General features: G+C 43.8%; 1 protein-coding gene across 4 annotated transcripts in view; it reads right to left on the bottom strand.

Annotated features, from left to right (window-relative positions):
* Positions 1 to 21,860, bottom strand: part of Tbc1d22a (TBC1 domain family member 22A) — a 333,288-nt gene that overhangs the window by 219,678 nt on the left and 91,750 nt on the right. For all 4 annotated transcript variants that reach the window (XM_027396204.2, XM_027396205.2, XM_035440810.1 and 1 more), the window contains exon 8: positions 12,303 to 12,417. In XM_027396204.2, coding sequence (XP_027252005.1) covers positions 12,303 to 12,417 — 115 coding nt within the window. The remainder of the gene's footprint in view (positions 1 to 12,302; positions 12,418 to 21,860) is intronic.

Raw genomic sequence — 21,860 nt, 5'->3', positions numbered from 1 at the left:
AAACATTTCTGTTTGTTCTTTTAAGAGCTAAATAAAAGTCATGAAGCAACTGGACACAGCAGCACATGCATATATTCCAAGCATGAAGGAGGCTGAGGCAGGAAGAGTGCTTATGTCCAAGGTTTTCAGAACAGTCTAGACAACACCAGAAGACAACTTGGGGGACAGTGGAGGGAGAAAGAGAGAGGAAGGGGATGGAGGGAGGAAGGGGAAGGAGGGGAGAGAGGAAGGAAGGGAGGAAGGGAGGGAGGGAAGGAGGGAGACCAAGAAAATGGTTCAGTCAGTAAAGTGCTTGCTAGGCAAGCATGTAGTCCTGAGTTTAATTTCCTGCACCCATGTAAAAAGCTGGGCATGGCAGACTGTTCCTGTAATCTCAGTGCTCAGCAGACATAGACAGAGGATTTGGGGACTGGCTGGATAGCTAGTCAAGCCAAATCAGTAAGCTCTACACTCAGTGAAAGGTATTTAGACACCCAATGCCAACCCCTGGCCTTGTGCATACAAACATACATACATTTATTCTCTCTCTCTCTCTCTCTCTCTCTCTCTCTCTCTCTCTCTCTCTCTCTCTCTCTCTCTCCTCCTCCTCCTCCTCCTCCTCCTCCTCTTCCTCCTCCTCCTCCCCTCTCTCTCTCCCTCCTCCCCTCCCTCTCTTAAAAAATTAAAAGGTCATCATGAATACCACTTCCAGGGGTTTACTGCTCTTCTTTTGTCTTCTAAAAAGAGGAAACACTGGACCTGCCTGCAGCCTATCTCCCTCTACTTTTCCATGAAGAACACTCTAGGACTCTGAACAATACACATGAAGATGTCAAAAACAAAACTCCTTGTACTGTGTGGGGCATTCCTTAAAAGGTATTAATAAGAGAGACCCCTAAAATAATGAAGGCCGGCGGGCGTTGGTGGTGCACGCCTTTAATCCCAGAATTCAGGAGGCAGAGGCAGGTGGAGCTCTAGGAGTTCGAGGCCAACCTGGTCTCCAGAGCAAGTGCCAGGATAGGCTCCAAAGCTACACAGAGAAACCCTGTCTCGAAAAAACAAAAAACAAAAACACAAAAAACAAAACAAAACAAAACAAAACAATGAAGGCCATTGTTATAGCTCTTGGCTGCTCACCAGAACTCAATGATAAGACCCTATTGCTGAAAAGCACCACATACTTTAGTTGTAAGGCATAGAGAAATGTAGCTGGAACTGAGCTGGAAGTTTCCTTCCTGGTGGCTAGCTTTCAGAAAGGTACCTCACAAAATATGAACCCTGCAGCTATAATCTGACAGCCAAGATGTGTCCACTAGTACATAGTGGTATGACTGCTACAGGGGTAACCAATTGCTTTCTGATTAGATTTGAGACCTACCAAACAGGAAGAATCAGTTCCTGGTACTGTAAAACTGATTTAAAGAAAAAAACAAAAACATAGCTTAGGAGGTCATGGGCTCTAAAGGAACCTACTACTGTGTTGTCAAACTACCTTCTAAATAGTTAGGTTTATAGCCACAGATTCATTTTGCCCTAACCTTGGCCAGGGAAGCTTCTGTTTGCAATGAGAAGCAGTCAAATCAGAGAACCATAAGTGGTCAATGTGCTGAGAACAAGTAATGGTTGGGTCCACAGTCCTAAATGGGACATCTGTATCACCTACTCCAAATTTCAGGGAACATCACAGAGAGGGAACAGAAAGAATACAAGACTGGGAAAATTGGAGGAGAACGGTGAGATACTGCCTTCTGGATATGGCATAGCTATAACACACAGGAATTCACAGCAGCAGTGCCTGCCTGCACACAACTTGCAACTTTATGTCATGGATGGAGGAAGAACTTCATGAGGCCCATACACTTTCCACCCTGTGTGAAAAAGAGAATCATAAGGCCCTAGACATCCCTGAAGAACTATAGGTAACTGATGGTTGCTGAAAATGGGAAATTATAGCTTTCAGTGGTAAAGCCACTACTACACTGTCCTTGCTTAAGTAGATAACCCCAATGCATGCTCATGTAGGAAACCCTAATTAAATGCGCGCGCGCACACACACACACACACACACACACACACACAACACGCACGCACGCACGCACGCACACGCACACGCACACGCACACGCACACATGCATCCACACATAGGAAATCAGGAAATAGGAAGAAGGAATTTGGGGGGAAATAAAAGAGAGGATAATGGGGGAGGACTTTGATCAAAGAACATTTTATATGTGTGTATAAAGTTATGAAAGAGTAGTTTTTTAAAAGAGAATGATCCCACTTTGATAGAATTCAAAAATGGCCAGAGTTGGGAGCTCACATAAGATTTTGGTAGTTTGCTTTTGGGTTAGGAATTTTATTTCCACTTTGTTGAAACAGAAAACACATGCTTGTAGGAAAGAAACACAGGTAGCAAAAGACAATGGCTGCCACCAAGCACTGCTTACCAACGTTGCCCCACAAATAAAGGAACAAGAGGGAAGACACAAAGCAAGCTTCTAACTGTGTGGTCAGTACCTCCTGGAAACAGAGGGAGCCAGGTCTCAACAGAACTGCGGGTACCCACAGAAAGCCCAGCAGGTAGCATCTCTCTCAGACTCCATGCCAGGCCCATCACCTCAAAGATTCACAGAAAAAAAAACTGCTTTGGAGAGGAGGAAGGAAGGGTTCCCTCTGAGATGAGCATGAAGAAGACACTCCTAGTGTAGCACACATCTTAGACCTGGAAAGGAGTACTGCACAAACCACACAGAGGCGTGATTCCAGCCTAGGAGTCCTACAGTACAAAAACCCATGCCAGGAATGTCTGGCCTCCTCCATGTGCTCCCCTTCCGTGTCCCACTAAGGTGGATGAAAGTTGAGTTCTAGGGCACTCACACCACATCAGGGGCTCAATGCACCTCAGCAGCCTCAGGAAGTTGCAAAAACTCATAGTACCCCATGTGCTCAACGAGGAAGGGTATGCTGTAGCCCAGGCTTTTAAGGATCTAGGCTACGGAGTAATTAAGCACTTAGCACAGCATCTGACAAAGTGAGCTCATTAATAACGGCAGTTAAGGCTCGATCCCACTAGCAGAGCACTTACACCTTCAATAATCTCACAAATGGCTGCGCACATGAGCCAGAAACGAAGCCTCATAATACCAGAGTAAGAATTCCATTACAATTCATCAGTATGCCGGCAGACATCTGTCTTCTCAGGTTGTCAGTTAAAACACAAACAAAGTGACAAATCAGAATACAGCAAAGGGACCTCATAACGCAGTGGAATGCCTATGACCCAACACAAACAACACACAGCACACAGGGAAGCAGCAAGCAAAGCACCTCAAGTGAAGTTGTTGGCAGCTCCTGAGTAGTCATTATAGGCTCCAAGTCAGGCTCAGGAGATAGGCAGTGAAACCTCTGGATGCACAGGTCAAGGTTAAGCCCAGGGCCAGACAGCTTCCTAAGGAGAACAACCACAGCCTTCACATGCTTCCTGCCGCATTTCTACAAAGCTACCCACACTGACCACCCTTCCACTGCCTTTTAACCCAAGACTACAGCACTCCTGTGGGCACAGTCACTCATGTGCCAAGTCCAAGAGACTGTCAGTGAGATGCTTGCTTCTGTTACATTGCCACACACCTACCAAACAACTGCAGCCATCAGGTTCCAACCCCATCGCTGTTTTGCTTTGCTTACGTACACACACACACACACACACACACACACACACACACACACACACACACACACACGAGGCAAACACTCAAATGTGAATACTGAAGAAAAACTAACTGCTGCTGGTGTGCATCAAACCCTCTGAGTCACTGAGTATTTGAGCTCTGGACCATGCAGTCTTGCAAAGATACTGTCGTGTCTATGAGTGATTGAAGCACATTGTGAGCACACACACAGACAAGCTCTCTCCAGCCAATCATGTTAGATCACTCCAAAGACAAAGGGAAATGGAAGTCCCTCACATGGCTGATGAAAACATGTACTCCATCATCTTTATGGTAAACTGCCCAGTAAATGCTAGCAAGATTTAAAAATGGCTGCAGACGTTGATTCAGTGGCACCTCTTTCAAGGATGAGTCAGTCATTCTTGGTGCCTCTGATACTATAATAAAAAATAGTAGAAATCCAACCAAGAATGTATTTACTCAAATGCTCTATGTATTATCAGCAACAGAAAAAAGGAGAAGCTATGCATGTGTCGGTCACCAGGAAACTGCAAAACTGTGGCCTGGCCTCACAAATGAGGGGCTCCATTTTCCCTTTGAGATACAATTCAAATACCACACAATTCAGTCGTTTAAAGGTATTCATTCATATATATATATATATATATATATATATATATATGAATATTAAATTAAATTAAATATATATATATTAAATTAAGCAATCACAATCACCATCTACTATAACATTTTACACCTCCAGAGGAAATCCTGCACTCATTCCCAAGCAATTTCCACACCCACATTTCTGTTGCTGTGATGAAATGCCTGGCAAGAAGCAACAATGGGGTTTGCCACGGCTCAGTCTGAGAGTGGAAAGCAGCATGGCATGGGAAGACACGGTGGCAGGAGAATGTGCTTGCTGCTCACACTGTATCAGTTAGAAAGCAGAGAACAGACAGGAGGTGGGGTGGGACTACAAGTTCTCGAGGCCTGCCACCAGTGACCCACCTCTTTTAGACAGACTCCACCTCATAAAGGGTCCACAACCTTCCACAACAGTGCCAGCAGCTGGGAGCAAGTGTTCAAGCACATAAGCCTATGGGGGACAGTACAAGTTCAAACCACAGTACTTGTCACTACCATCCTTCCTATGGTAGGTGTGAAGAGCTGGCTCACACTGTCTTCTCTGGTGACTAAGATAGTATTTCTGTGCATTTTTATTGGCTATTCACATATCATCTTTGGAGAAATGTTCATTGAAACACTTTGCCCTCTCTGAAGTAGGTCGTTTTACTGAGTTATAAGAGTTTTCTGTACACACCAAATACAAGACTTTCAGCATACTTATAATTTGCATACATTTCCCCCAATTCTTAGGTTTGTGGTTTCATTCTTGAGGGTACTGTTTACAAGACAAAAGTATTCATTTGAGGAAGACCCTCTTTTGTTTTCGTCTCTTTTGCTTCTGGCATGGTATCTAAGAAACGATGGTCCAACCCAGGTCATGATAGCTGATTTCTCTTCTCCATCATCTCATAAATCTTTTATTTTTTTTTTTCATTTTTGAGCCAGGATCTCACTATGTAGTTGAGGCTGGCCTTGAAACCAAGTGTTGGCAATAAAGATGTACACCACAATGCCTGGCTTCTCGTGAACTCTTAGACTTAGGTCTGTGCTCCACTTAATGTCATGTGAAAGGCAGGGTAAAGCTTTATTTCTTGCATGATGATGATATACACCTGTCCATTATAATGATTCCTTCTAGTACTCATTTGTAAAATGTTTTTACCTCCAAAGGTTACATTGGGTTTGATCAATATTTTTTCTATACTGAATGCCATAATCACTTGGTTTTAGTCTTTAGTCTGTAGATAAAGGATAACATATTGATTTTCATACATTGAAGCATTCTTGCCATCATGGAATAAACTCTACTTCTCACAACATAGAATCCGTTTACCCACTTTTCTATACCTAGCTGGCTAGCATTTGTTAAAGAATCTCAGTGTATAGTTTTCTTCCTGCAGGGTTGCCCATCTGGTTCTGCTTTTGGGGCAACAATGGACCCACATGATGAGTGTAAAAGTGTTCCTCCCTCTTCTATTGGAAAAACTTCACGGTATAGTCACATTAACTCTTTATCACACATATGGTCTGGGCATTATAGAACCAATTCAATCTCATACATATGTAAAATATAGGTGTGTATTATACCTATAAACATGCAGGAGGGGAAGAAACTAATTTCCAGGAATTGGCTAACAGAACTGTGGAAAACAGCAAACCTAAAATCTACAGGTATATAGGGCATATCAAAAAACCTAGCAACTGTAGGCTACACACTCAAGGCATTCCTGCTCCCTCTGGTCACCACGCTCTCTGGTCACAGTCTTCAAGTGACTAGGAGGAGGCACACTTATACACTGGGGGTTATCTGCTCACCTCAAAGGCAATTGATTTAAGTCACTCACAAATTCATGTCTGCAGCAACACACACTGGTGTCTGGCTATCCAGAATCAGTCAGGACAGCTTGGGAAACAGTGCCTTCTGTGGAATTGCTCCGTTCTGCACTACTTGGCAGGTTCCTCATGAAATCCCCTAGTGCTCTGCATTTCTGAAATGATCAGTGTCAGTTGGTTGAACGTATCTCTCTCTCTCCCTGGCTTCCTTCCTCAAACCTCCTCAGCTTACCTAAAGGTGTGCAGACTGTCTCTGTTCTGCTCCACATTTCATCTATTTCCCTTGTATTCTGGCACGCCCCTCTACCTCCTCTACCTAGCTTTCGTTTGTTCTTCCAGTGTCAGCAATTGGCTGAACAGCTTGACAGCACTTGTTAGTGCAGTCAGTTCAACTATGGGTCTCTGTTGCGCATAACCTGGCTGCACGGAGGGTTCTGTGTCTCATGTTCACCTTCTTCATCTCACAGGGGCTTCTCATGGCCTTCTTGAGTTCTAAAAATTTCAGTTTTTTCAGATGATCACTGATTTCTGTTCTGATACTACTGTCTAGAATGTAGCATGACTGACTTGCCTGAGGCTCGTCTTAGTGTCAGCACCTGTCTAGCATGGAGCAAGCACCGTATGCTCTGGGAATGAACATGTCCTTTGTGCTGCTGGGCACAGTGGCCAGCAGATGGCTCAGAAGTGGATGATTCTCACTGGGTCCTCCATCTTCCAGACCTTCACTGGTCTTCTGCTGAGTCTTCCTACCCATTACTATAACCACTACATTACCTATTTTTAAACATTTCTTCTCAAATGTTAGATGGCTTTGCAAATACCTGAATAGTAAAGAGAAGACAATCCTGAAATATGCACATACAACATCATGGCCACCACGTACAACAGTGCACTGACAAGGCTTAAGAAAACTCCACACCTCCCATTGACATCTCCTGGCCCATGTGGCCACACTGTGACCAAATCTGTTTTCCAATCTGTCAGCAGAAGTCCACTGCTCTGGCATTGTGTAAATGTTTGTAAATGTATAGGCACTGGGATTCTGCAAGACAAGAGACCTGTATAAGTCACACATTGGCCCACTCACACCCTGTCGCCACTTCCTCCTGGGTGACAGCTGCCACAGAAACTGCACTGTACACAGACACTCTTTATTTTGCCTCTGCAGGCTTGGAAACAGCCTGTGGACAGCAGCAGCACTTCCCCACTGAGGAGCATTCCGGGAAGCCAGGCAGATGAATTTAGCTACTGTCCAGGCTTACATCACACATGAGAAAAGACACCTACAATGAAGTAAGACTGAAGGCCAACATGAAAGCATGTTGCTAAAACTGACTAAATGAGAAGCCTGAAGCAGCACTTCATCCTCCCACTGTCCCTCAAAGCCCGACTTCTGTGGCAATGCAAACTAGAGAGGAATCCATGCTTGGAACCCAGCTAGTGTCCTGTCCTGTGGCAGGAATGTGCTTCCTATGCCAGCCACACTGGGTACAGCCAGGCAGCATCACCTACTTCAACCATGTTCAAAAACATCCTCTCCAGAAAGCAATGATAAGGGCAAGCTGTACTTCTGAAGTTCTGACTTACATGGGAAACACAGAAATAAATATTCTTAATGCTCATAGGAAAATGCATTGTTTGTTCCAGTCCCCTGCCATGTTTGCTTTCAAGAGTAATTTATGAGAAGATGACATACAGAATCAAATCAACCTGAGATTAAACCTCCTGAGCGAGAATCCACTGTGAGATATTCTTCATCGTGCAGAACAGTCATCGTCATTCTTCCCGTGCAGCCAACCAACATTCAATTACCCTAAGGTATCAGCACAAAGTGCCTGGTCAAAATTGTTTCTAAATTGAAATAGCAGAGATGCGTGGGGAGAATGCATCTTTGTTGTTTTGTTTTTTTTTCCTACGCTCAAAATATTTATTTAAACTAAAATACATACTCAGCTGAAAATGTGTGATCCAAGGTGATAGAATAATGTTTCTTAATTTTAAGCCAAATTTAACATTCTTGGACAGAATATGATAGTGGCTGTTTTAAAGGTACAGGACTTACTTAAAAATATACAAGGGGGGGATTAAAAAAAAATTCAATACCAGCAGAATGAGTTCATGAATTATGTGACAATTATCTCACAGAATATCACATGCAGGAGGCAGGAATGAGCCTCAGGAAGATGTCTCAATACAATAGAGAAAACATATGTTACAGTTGTGCAAGAAAATCACTAAGAACACAGTGTGCTTGCTCTCCAGACTGATAGCTGGGATACCAGCATGGGACTGATCCAGATCCCAGGAACATGGATTTCATTGAGGAAACCTCAGAAATCTACAGGACCTCCTGTTGTAGTTCAGTACTTATCCCTAGCATAGGTGTGGACTTTGGGAGCCCATTCCACATAGAGGAATACTCCCTGAGCCAAGGCACATGGGGGTGGGCCCAGGCCCTATCCCAAAGGACACGATAGACTCTGATGACACCCTATGGAAGGCCTCACCATCCAGGGGGAGCAGAAAGGATATATGATAGATAGGGTTTTAGTTGGGGGGTGGTAGAGGAGGAGGACGGGCAGAAGAAGGGAACTGGGATTGTCATGTAAAACAAACTTGTTTCTAATTCAAATAAAAAAATCTGAAAAAAAGAATACAAATAAATAAATCTTTTAAAAGTTAAAAAAAAAAAAACACAGTGTGCTGCCAACTGCACACATACAGGTATGCAGAAGAGGATTCAGAGGGAACACCAAAATCACTGTCACCCACAAGTAACCACCGGCTGCCTGCACAACTGTTCTCCTCCGATCTGCTAACCTTTACTGTGTCCCAGGAACCTGAGCAGCTCCTCAGCCAGCTAGAAGACAGAAGCCCAGAAGAATGGCCCTACAACAAGAAGGTCGAGTGTTCCCACCTATCCTTTCCCCCTTACCTGTACTTCCCAAAGTGGCAACTCTCTTACATGGATTTAAACGCTCTGTTTCTTAATTGCACAGCAGAAAAACATCTTAGGGATGCAATCCAGATGGATTTGCCAAACTCCTATTCTGCACAGCATGACACACATATGAGACAGTCCTGAGTTCAAGGAAAAGGCCCACCTAGGAGGATTCATATGAACTGATCCATAGTAGCCACAGGGTTCACCTGCCTTCCTGCCTTCCTGCCTCCCACTTGGGCCCATTCTCCATGGCCATGACCTCTTCCCTAGGCTATAGTGACCCTGAAGATGATACAGAGCCTCTCCCGGCCTTCCCTAAGACCTGTCTTCCTCAGGGCTAGTCCACAGCAGTTGCCTGCTCCTCTCAAAACTTCTGAGACACACAGCACATGTGCATGCCTTTCCTCAGAACCTTCAGGAGTGTCCTGCAGGAGGTCATCCTCACCCTTCAACAAACAATAGGACAGCCCGTCTCTCTAAAGCTCTCCAACATACTGCTATGGTCACAAATTCATCTTTCATGGGCCCAGAGTTTCTTCTCCACCCTGGACTATTGCTCTGCATCCTGTAACTTTAATTTTTTTTCTCTATATAGCCCTGGCTATCCTGAAACTTGCTCTGTAGACCAAGCTAGCCTTGAACTTAAGAGATCCGCCTGCCTCTGTCTCCCAAATGTTGAGATTAAAGGCATGTGCCACCACTGCCTGGCTTTTTAAAAAAATGTGGTGTTTTTTTTTGGGGGGGGGTGGTTTTTTGGGGGGGTTTTTTGGGGTTTGTTTTTTTTTTTTTTTGGCTTTTCGAGACACGGTTTCTCTGTGTAGCTTTAGAGCCTATCCTAGCACTCGCTCTGGAGACCAGGCTGGCCTGGAACTCACAGAGATCCGCCTGCCTCTGCCTCCCGAGTGCTGGGATTAAAGGCATGCACCACCAATGCCTGGCTAAAAAAAAAATGTTTTTAACTTACTTATTTGGTGTCTGTAAATTCATGGATCTGTATGTTCATGTGAATCTGTATATGTTCCCATTTGTGAGTATGTATGTGTGTGTGTGCATGAGAGAGAGAGAGAGAGAGAGAGAGAGAGAGAGAGAGAGAGAGAGAGAGAGAGAGAGAGAGAGTTCAAGTGGGGGGGTGCCTCGCAAGAGAGTCTCTGTGTCCAGTTCAAGACTGACTCACAGAACACAGCCCCTACCTCCTCCAATCATTGTATCTCCTGGACAATTAACAACATGGTCTTGGTCATTCCCCCATCTTCTAATAATCAGGAAATGCATTTAGAATTGCTTGGGTCTCACAACATAAGTCAATGGTAAAGCAGTTAAAACAAACTTATTTACTACATTAATCAAACAATCCATTTAGTTTGGACCATCAATCCTCTAAGCATTGTGATTGAACTTCTCCATTAACTGAGGGCCATAGACAAAGGTCCTATCACTCCAGGACCATCAAGAGCACCCTTGTTACCCCTGGGAGGGTGGGGTGACAGACAGATGCTAGGGAGTGAGCAGTGGCTCTCCCTAGTTGCTCGGCAATGACCTATGATATAATCAGCTCACTGACTGGATGTATTCTCATCCTTGTGGTGACCTGTCCTTGAGTGATCCCATCTCTCGAGATGACTACAAAAGGAAGGATGTAAAGCTGACTGAGGACTGAAAGGCCTCAGTCTATAACAACACAAAAACAAGCCAGCACCATATAGGAGAGGTTTTATGAAAACAGTGTCAATTTTAAACAAAATGCTCAAACTGAAGAATGACCCCTATGTACTTACTTTGTTTTCACAAATGAATCAGAAAGTGTACACATCACTAATCAGACTTTTTATAAACTTAGAACTACTCAGAGCAGGTGATATCACTTAATAGTTTGCTACTCTAATGTAAATGAAAGAAAAGGATGCATGAGCAGGCAACAGCACTCAGTGGGCAAAGAGACTTGTTGCCAAGCTTGACAATCTGAGTCCAACCCCCAAAACCCACATGGAGGAAAGAGAGAAATTACTTCCACAAATTGTCCTCTGACCTCCACAGGCATGCTGGGGCATGTACATACCTACCTAGCAACACACACACACACACACACACACACACACACACACACACACACACACACACACACACACACACACACACACACACACACACACACACACACACACACACACACACACACACACACACACACACACACACACACACACACACACACACACACACACACACACACACACACACACACACACACACCTTAACATTTTTAAGGATATAGGACTCAGAGTAATGGTGCAGTCTACCCCTTACACAGCTAACCAGTTTGCATGTACTTCATCTTCTCATAAAGCCACACACACTACAGATGTCAGAATTAGAAAATGCTGAAAAGTCAACAGAAGCACTCCTGGTTCAAAGCTATATACAACACTGAATACTCTACCACATTATCCTTACCCACTAAAACAAAGCCCTGAAAGCCAATGAGCTGAGGAAAACTTGAAAACTTGAAGCCTCAAATGGATTCATTTCTCAACAAATGTTATTTTAAAATGTGATATTGTCAGTTGTGAGCATATCTTCTGTGGTTAACTGTAGATTTCAAGGTGTTTTTTAAAGTTGGACTCAAGGATAAGACTGCCCCTCTCCATGATTGTGATGGTTGTTCTTGGTTGTTAAGTTGACTACATCTGTAATTAACTAAAACTCTCACTGGCTATCTGGACCACTCTTTCTGCTACCAGCTTATATACCAGCTTTTTGCCTGCTTGCCCTAATTCTTGCTAGCAACTATATTCCTTCACTTGTCTACTTCTTCAGGATTCTGCCACATACTGAAGACCAGCTGAGACATCCAGCCTTGGAACTTAACAACTACTGGATTCTTGGACCTTCCATTGGAAGACAGCCATTGTTGGACTAGCTAGACTACAGCCTATGAACAATTCTAATAAACCCCATAGACAGATGGATGGATGGATGGATGGATGGATGGATGGATGGATGGATGGATAGATAGATAGATAGATAGATAGATAGATAGATAGATAGATAGATAGATAGATAGATAACTGATTGACTCTATAAGATCTGTCCCTCTAGAGAACCCTGACAAAAACAGCTGCCATTCATTAGTACTGTGATGCCGAGAGGCAATTTTCAGCACTGATATGACTATGCAGTGAACACAGCAGATCCACTGAAGTTCACACCAGGCGTCCAGGAGGCACCGTGTTGTAGTGTGCGCCTACCTATGTACTCGCAAATGAAGACCACGAAGAACGGAGTGACCAGGTCGTTTATCCCCTGAACGTATCCACTGGCAGGGTGTCGGATAGCCCATATAAACAAGATCCTTTCGAAAATCTGAAAGAAAATGGAATTGGCAGGAAAGCAAGAAATGAATACAGTAAAAATTTAAAATGTACCCACGTTTTTACTTAAAATATATGCCATCAATATTTCTCACTGTCTCCAATACTAAGGCACAAAACATAGACAGATATCAATTACAGTTTCTTTGCAAAAGTCCAATGATCTTAACTTTTTATTGGTTCCCAAGCACTACGGTATCTCACCATACCCAGGATTCAGTTCTTCCCCATCACCGGCACTAGCTCCTGGGCTCCCTGGAGACCACAGGTCACAGGGATGCAGAACAGACCGGGGCTTGGTAAACAATGGCTCTTTCTTTAGAGACGGATGGGTAGACAGGGAAGTGGAAAGTGGGAAAGGGGGAAGAAGGAAGGGAGGGAAGGAGAGATGTTGCACACGTGCATCCATCCATTTTTCATGCACATGTAATGCATCCATGTCCCCACCAGGTAAATAGATTTCTTAATTCCCTAGTAAGTTATCTCCATCCAAGAAGACACATTTAGACACCCAGCTTCCTGAGCCATGAATGTAATAATTACCCTAGTTTTCTTCTTCCTCAGTACACTCATCTCCAATTAACACTTCCCCTTCACCATCTTTCATCCCAATTACTCTTGTCCATCTTCACTCTTGAGATTAATCTTATCAAGGGACAACAGAACCACACCACCCCAGGCCACCCATACATATGTATACGCATCCACACCAATGGCTTAAAGACCTTCCGTTGATCCATAAGCATAGAGCTGAGCCGAGGTCTCCCCAAACTCTGGTCCTTCCCTAATGGCCTCTTCTAACCAGCATCCACATTCTGTACCCTCCTCAGAGCCCAGCAGGTTACCATCTCAGTTCCCACAGTCCTAAGAGACTCTCCTTGCTTCTGGATAAACTAATTGCTGGTATTTGAAAACAGTTCCAGCACTCCTTTCTGCACTGTCCTTTCTGCAACATCCTACTTTGTGACTCTCTGGTCTCCCCTCCTTCCCACTGTCATTCACTGGTGGTTCCTGCTTAGTATTGGGCTCCAATGCCAGCCAAGGCCAGGTCTTCCTACTCTGCCTGGATCTCACACATGCAAGCAGGACAGTAAAGGCAGTGAAAGAATGCTCACATAAATAAAAGTGTCCCAGAACCTCTAAGCACACAAAAGCTTGAAGAACCAGATGTATGCACACTCTGGGAAGTCAGGCCCTTCCTACATCACCTGCACCCCATGTATGTTTAGGCTTGGTAGTCTAGAGCCCCAACACATCAACCCCAGGACTTACAGAGGAGAGGCCTAGAGCCCAGAGAAGCACAGCCTCTGATCCCATGACACAGAGCCTACCAGTGGCAAAATCAGCCCTGAAATGCAGCCCCACTCCCACACCAGTACACCATCACCCCGCTGCTCAAGTGAATAACAAGCAAGCACCACCTGTAGCACAGCAGGCACCAGCTCAATATTTGCTGAATGAGTGACACACTCATGCATATAGATTCATATACATTTTCCATCAGCCAACAGTTTCCTAGAGAGAAATGAATATTTAAACAAGTTCAGAGGCTGGGGCACAGCTCACTAACAGAGCGCTTGCCTAGCATGGGTGAAGGCCCTGCATATAATCACTAGCACCACAAAATAAAGTTAAAAACAAGCTTAGAGGCTAGGGACATAGCTCAGGCACAAAGTACAGTGCAAGGACCTCAGGTAGGATCCCAAAAACACATGTGAAAGGCCAAGAGTGACTGTAATCCTCATCTCAGGGACAGAGATGGGTAAATCCTTGCAGCTCACTGTCCAGCCTGCCTAGCAGAATCTAAGACCCTCAAGGTTAGAGAGACATGGTGAATCAAAAATATAAAAGTAGAGGCAACCAAGGAAAGACAGTCAATGCTGACATGCATGCACAAATCTATACTATACAAATCTAAACACATGCACCACACACACACACACACACACACACACACACACACACACACACAGAGAGAGAGAGAGAGAGAGAGAGAGAGAGAGATATGCGAGAGAGAGAGATATGAGAGAGAGAGAGGGAGAGAGAGACAGAGAGAGAGAGAGAGAACCTCATCAAAGGCCCTCAGTGCACAGGGGACTGTCATAACCACCCAAAAGGAGAGCATCATCTGCCCACAAGGGCAAACAGGACATACACTGTGCCCTAGCCTCACACACACCATGAAAGGCCTGAGAAGGTTGGAGACAAAGACCTGGGCTGGCCTAGGCTCTAAGATTTAGGTCCCAAGCACCTGCCTCTCAGTGGACTCAAGAAAGACTCAGGACCATCCAAGTAAATACCAGCACCTTCCTAGGAGGTACACAAGGCACTAGGAGGTATCACAATCCCTAAGTAGTATAATCAAATTACACAACAGAGACACAATAACAAAAACAGCAAGGTACTAGTACAACAGCAGACACACAGACCAAAGACCCAGAAACAAGCTCACAGAGCTGCAACCCCCTGGCTTTCCATAGGTGCCAAAGCATATGCTGAAAGACAGTCCTTTCTTTCTTTCTTTCTTTCTTTCTTTCTTTCTTTCTTTCTTTCTTTCTTTTTTTACATGTCAATCCCAGTTCCGTCTCCCTCCCCTTCTTCCCTGCCTCCCCACCCCCCATCCTAACCCCTTTCCATTTCCCAGGAAAGGCTAGGCCTTCAATGGGGGATCTTCAAAGTCCGTCATATCATTTGGAGCAGGACCTAGACCCTCCCCTGTGTGTCTAGGCTGAGAGAGTATCCCTCCTTGTGGAGAGGGCTCCCAAAGTCCATTCATATACTAGGGCTAAATACTGATCCACTACCAGAGGCCCCATAGATTGCCCAGACCTCCAAACTGACATCCTCCTGCAGGGGGTCTTCCTATGCTGGTTTCCCAGCTATCAGTCTGGGGTTCATGAGCAACCCCTTGTTCAACTCAGCTGTCCCTGTGGGTTTCTCCAGTCTGGTTCTGACCCCTTTGCTTGTCACTCCTCCCTCTCTGCAACTGGATTCCAGAGTTCAACTTAGTGTTTAGCTGTGGGTATCTGCCTCTGCTTCCATCGACTACTGGATGAAGGCTCTAGAATGACATATAAGGTAGTCATCAATCTCATTATCGGAGAAGGGCATTTAGGCAGCCTCTCAACCACTGCTTAGATTGTTAGTTGGGGTCAAACTCGTAGATCTCTGGACATTTCCCTAGTACCAGAATTCTCTTTAAACCTATAATGGCTCCCTCTGTATCTTTTCTTGTTCTCCTCAATTCTTCTCCTGACTAAATCTTCCTGCTCTTTCATGTCCTCCTCTCCCCTCCTGTTCTCCCCCTCTCTTTCTTCTAGCTCCCTCTCCCATGCCCCATGCTCCTCCCAATTAGCTCAGGAGATCTTGTCCCTTTCCCCTTTTCTAGGGGACCATGTATGTCTCTCTTATGGTCCTCCTTGTTTCCTAGCTTCTATGGTGGTGTAGATTTTAAGCTGGTAATCCTTTGCTCTATGTCTGAAATCCATATATGAGTGAGTACATACCATTTTTGTCTTTTTGTGACTGGGTTACATCATAGTTCCATCCATTTGCCTGCAAATTTCAAAATTCCATTGTTTTTTCTGCTGAGTAGTACTCCATTGTGTAAATGTACCACATTTTCTCCATCCATTCTTTAGTTGAGGGGCATCTTGGTTGCTTCCAGGTTCTGGCTATTATAAATAACACTGCTATGAACATGGTTGAGCAGATGCCCTTTTTGTATGAATGTACATCTTTTGGGTATATGCCTAAGAATGTAATTGCTGGATCTTGTGGTAGACTGATTCCCATTTTCCTGAGGGACTGCCAAACTGATTTCCAAATTGGATGCATGACTTGGCACTCCCAACAGCATTGGAGGACTGTTTGCCTTTCTCCACTTTCTCTCCAGCTTAAGCTATCATTGGTGTTTTTTATTTTAGCCATTATGACTGGAGTAAGATGGTATCTCAGAGTTGTTTTGATTTGCATTTCCCTGATGGCTAAAGATGTTGAGCACTTTCTTATGTGTCTTTCAGCCATTTTAGATTCCTCCATTGAGAATTCTCTATTTAGTTCTGTACCCCACTTTTTAATTGGATTAGTTGGTGTTTTGGTGACTAGCTTCTTGAGTTCTTTGTATATTTTAGAAATCAGACCTCTGTCAGATGTGGGGTTGGTGAATATCTTTTCCCATTCTGTGGGCTGCCATTTTGTTTTGTTGACTGTGTTTTTTGCCTTACAAAAGCTTCTAAGTTTCAGGAGGTCCCATTTACTAATTGTCGATCTCAGTGTCTGTGCTACTGGTGTGATGTTCAGGATATGGTCTCCTGTTCCAACACATCCAAGGGTACCACCTACTTTCTCTTCTAAGGTTCATTGTCACTGTATTTATGTTGAGGTATTTGATCCATTTGGACTTAAGTTTTGTGCATGGTGACAGATAGGATCTATCTGCAGTCTTCTACATGCCAGCATCCAGTTATGCCAGCACCATTTGTTGAAGATGCTTTCTTTTTTCCATTGTATAATTTTAGTTTCTTTGTTAAAAATCAGATGTTCGTGGGTGTGTAGGTTAATATCAGGGTCTTCAATTCAATTCCATTGGTCTACTTGTCTATTTTTGTGCCAATACCAAGCTCTTTTCAGGACTATAGCTCTATAATAAAGCTTTAAGTCAGGGATGGTGATGCCTCCAGATGTTCTTTTATTATACAGAGTTGTTTTGGCTATCCTGGTTCTTTTGTTTTTCCATATAAAGTTGAGAATTGTTCTTTCAAGGTCTGTGAAGAATTGTACTGGATTTTGATGGGGATTGCATTGACTATGTAGATTGCTTTTGGCAAGATTGTCATTTTTACTATGTTGATCCTACCTATGCAAGAGGGTGGGAGGTCTTTCCATTTTCTGGTATCTTCTTTAATTTCTTTCTTTAAAGACTCAAAGTTCTTACTATACAGGTCTTTCACTTTTTTGGTTAGCGTTACCCCAAGATATTTTATGTTGTTTGTGGATAGTGTAAAGGGTGATGTTTCTTTGATTTCTTTCTCAGTCCAATTATCGTTTGTATGTATTAGGGCTACTGTTATTTTTTTGTTTTTTGTTTTTTGTTTTTTTTTTAGTTAATCTTGTATCCTGACACTTTGCTGAAGGTGTTTATCAGCTGTAGGAGTTCCCTGGTAGAGTTTTCAGGTCACTTATGTAAACTATCATATCATCTGCAAATAGTAAAAGTTTGACTTCTTCTTTTCCAATTTGTATCCCCTTGGTGTCCTTTTGTCGTCTAATTGCTCTAGTTAGAACTTCAAGTACAATATTGAAGAGTTATGGAGAGAGTGGACAGCCTTGCCTTGTTCCTGATTTTAGAGAAATCGCCTTGAGTTTCTGGAAAGACAGCCTTTTCTAAACCACTGGAGAAAAATGACTTAGATCCTATCTCTCACCCAATTAAAAAAAAATCAATTCAAAATAGATCACAGACTTTAATAAGACCTCAAACTATGAACTTCTAGATGAAAACATAGAACTAGGACTTCAATGGTCTGGGAAACTACAGCAAGAACTGATAAACAGGATTATACAAGAGGGCAAAGGAACTCAGCAGAGGCCAAGACAGCCTGCAGAACAGAGGAAGCTATCTGCCATCTGACAGGTGTTGGTATCCAGAATCTATAAAAAGCTGAACACCAAAACCTCATCCCATCAATAAATGGGCAAATGAACTGAACATGCAGGTCTTTAAAAAGTTAATACATAGAGCCAATAAATACATTAACAAGTGTTCAGGAGCTTTAGCTATGAGGCAAATAACAAATCCAAACTTCATTGAAAGTCTATCTCATGCCAGTCAGAAAGGCTACCCTTAAAACAACAGCTAACACTGGTGGGAAGGGGGCACCTTATCCCACAGCTGGGGAAATGTAAACTGGTGCAGCCCTTGTGGAAATCAGTATAGAGATTCCTCAAAACACCCAAAATAGAACTGCCATATGATCCTGCCACACCATTTCTGGGTATTTAGCTGAAGAGAATTAAGCAGGTTTATGCAATGCTATGCACAACAGCCAAATTATAAAATCATCCCAGATATCCATTAACAGATGAATGCATAAAAAAAAATGTGGTAGCGAGGCAGTGGTGGTGCACACCTTTAATCCCAGCATTCAGGAGGCATAAGCAGGTAGGTCTCTGTGAGTTTGAGGTCAGCCTGGTCTGCAGAGCTAGTTCTAAGACAGCCAGGGATACATAAAGAAACCCTATCTCGAAAGAAAAAAGAGACAGAACAAAAAAAGAAAATATGGTATATATGGTATATGTAGATAATGAAGTTTTATTCAGCTGTAGAGTATGGAATTATGCCATCTAAAGGAAAATGGTTGGAACTGGAGTGGATCGTGTTAAGTGAAATAAGCTAGACTCAGATGATTATCATGTTTCTCTTATATACAAAATATGGTTATGTGTGTATGTGTATATGAGAAAGACAGAGAAAGAGAAAGGGAGAACTGAATGAAACTATTGGGTTGCAGGAAAGGAAGGCAGAAGACAGGATAATTAATGGCAGGAGCACACGCAAAGTACATTATTTACATGTATAAAATGTCTTTAGGGAATAGGGAGCAAATAGGTAGGTAATGGTGGGGTAAATCCAAATCAAAGTACTTTATGTGTGAACAAAAACACCCTTATGAAACACATTAGCTAACCCACTGCTAGCACCATCTGTCAATACCTACCATTATAAAGGACAGACATACTCAGGGGTGCACTACCCAGGGGGCACTCACATAAGCACATTGCTAGTACCATCCATCAAAGTCCATCATCATGAAGGGCAGTCCATACATGTGTCATATTGCTAATCCATGACAGAGAACTGAAAAGCCACCATTATCCCAGAGGTTGCTTGTATCGTATAGTGGAGATTGTGGAACAAGAGGGGACTTCAAAGACACCAACACCATTCTCTGTCTTGTGCCTGACAGTGGGGATCTGAAATTAAAACTCTTAGATGTCTTTAACTTGGGGCATATATGTTAAAGGCAGCCTTCTGATCTGATATTTTTGCCATAAAAAATGAGAGGAGAAATAACTGATAAATCAACTCTTATGCAACAGACACCAGAAAAGTTTGATGAACTAATTCAACAGCAAGTTAGATTTCCTGAACTCTTAAAACTGTGGTCCCATTTATGAATTAAAAATAAAAATAAATTTAAAAAAGGAATCATGGTCTGAATGAGCATGGTTCCCATACGCTCATATGTTTGAATGTTTGGTTCCCAGCTGGTAGACTGTTAGGGAAGGAGGTGTGTCATTATCTGAGGTTTCAAAAGCCCCCACCAGGCTCAGTCTCACACTCTCTCTCACTTGCAACTTTCAGATCAGATGGGTGCTCTCAGCTATTGCTCCAGCACCATGCCTGACTGCTACCAGGATCCCTGCCACGATAAGCATGGACTACCCCTGAAACTGTAAGCCAGCCCCCATGGAAATGCGTTCTTCAATAAGTTGTCTTGGTCATGGTGTCTCCTCATAGCAACAGCCATAACTAAGCCATCAAGTAAAGTGACAAGGAGCAAAACAGATGTGGGAGATACTTCAGCCTCAGCACTGGCTGTGGGGATGCCCAGTGTCACTTTCCATTGCTCTAAATGACGCATGCCCATAAAGGGAGGAAAACCAGTGACAAGAATCAGGGTGCAGTGAGAAGGAGGGAGCAGCTTCTCCCTGGCAGGGCCTGGGAATAACAGCAAGGCAGGACAGAGTAACAGCAAGACGGTTCCTACTTAGCAGTTCAACACAGTTTATAGTGATGAGGATGGTAAACACCAAGTGAGATTCCTGCCTTACAGGGCTTAGGATGGGGAGACTGCAGCACAGCCATGACAAGAAGGGAACAGGTGGCTGCTGCCAGGGCCCCAAAGTTCTTTCAGCCACCTGGCAAGCACAGGTGCAGCAGCAGATCAAGAGTCCTGTCAATAGGGGCTAGAGAGCAGGAACAGCACATATCCTCAAGCCCCACCCACACCGCAACCACAACTAGGCACATGGGGACAAGGATCTGGATCAAAGCAGATTGTCACCTCCACTTGTGAAACATTCTAAGTCTAACAGAATAGGCTGGTGCTCCACTGGTACCTGTATTTGAAAAACGTCCTTTTCTTTCCCAGTCACAGGAAGCTCCTATATGCACACACAGTTGCAGGTCAAAATCTCAATTTCACGGCCACTATCCTGTGTCTGTTCGGATGTAACAAGACATCATGTCCCAGAAGCAACCTGGGAGCAGCACCTTACTTCTGAACCTCAGGCTGCTCTAAGATGCAGAGAGAGGACAGACAACAGGACAGCCGTGGAGGAAAGGCCCCTGGGCAGATTCTGAACTGTGGATCTTCAACAAACACACAGGACTGGCCACAATAGCTAAGTGTCACAGGTCATGTTAAGATGGAGTTCATTCAACAAAATGGGCAGGGACTAAAAGTAAAAGGTGGCTAAAAAGTGATACATTTTTCTTTCAAATAACCATATTGGAGGAGGAACAAAAAAACCTGATCTCAGGAAACATCCTCGAGCCCCACCAAGCTGCAACGTGAGATTCTTTACTCAGGACCCTGCTTTGTTTTCCCATCTCCTGTCCAGCAAAGTAACTCCATATCACCAAGCTAAGTCACTGGGTTACAAGAAGTACTGCACTGCCAGCTTGTATGACTTCAAAAGGATATGCCTGCTCTTCCTATCTATGTCTTATTTTAATTCCCTGCTAGTGGGATGCAAATGTGAGCAAGAGCACCAGGCAGCTACTTGGACTCTGAGGTTAAAGCCAAGTACATAGTAACAACTAACTGTCTGACAAACAACTAGCTCTGAAGACACACTGATCAACTTCTATCTCATGAAGCTACCATGTCAATAGATTTGCTGTCACCGTGGATATAGCCCAACTTCCAAGGTGCCAGAAATCTAATTGGCTCCTGCAGGCTGGCTAACACAAGACCCACCTTTCATTGTTTTCCCTCAAGCCCCTGTTCCTCATGTCATATCCCTCAGTACAATGACACTCAAATTATCCACAGTCACCCTTAGCAGCCTGGATAGTATGCCCTCCTCCTGCAGAGGTCTGCCTGTCCTACAGGATGTACAGCCCCTGTTCAACCATGCCAACTGCTCAATACACACACCTCATACTTCTAGAGGAGTCTCGGGGGTTGAGCAAAACCCATAGCCAGGGAGATGCTCCAAAGCAAGAGAGCCAAGGCCTGACCACAAAGCAATGGTGGTGACTCTCGACCACAACTGAGACCAGAGGCCACAAGACCAGCTCTATGAGCAGGGTGCCATGCTGTAGAATGATAAACAAAGATCACACAAAGACAAACCAAGGCCTATTTTCCATTTTTAAAGAAAAACTTAAGTAAAGAAGATTTCATAACGCATTAGCCTTGTTTC

The sequence above is a fragment of the Cricetulus griseus genome, chromosome 2 (assembly GCF_003668045.3).
Source record: "Cricetulus griseus strain 17A/GY chromosome 2, alternate assembly CriGri-PICRH-1.0, whole genome shotgun sequence".
In the NCBI taxonomy this organism is placed as follows: domain Eukaryota; kingdom Metazoa; phylum Chordata; class Mammalia; order Rodentia; family Cricetidae; genus Cricetulus; species Cricetulus griseus.
This window is presented reverse-complemented; position numbering and strand designations above follow the sequence as displayed.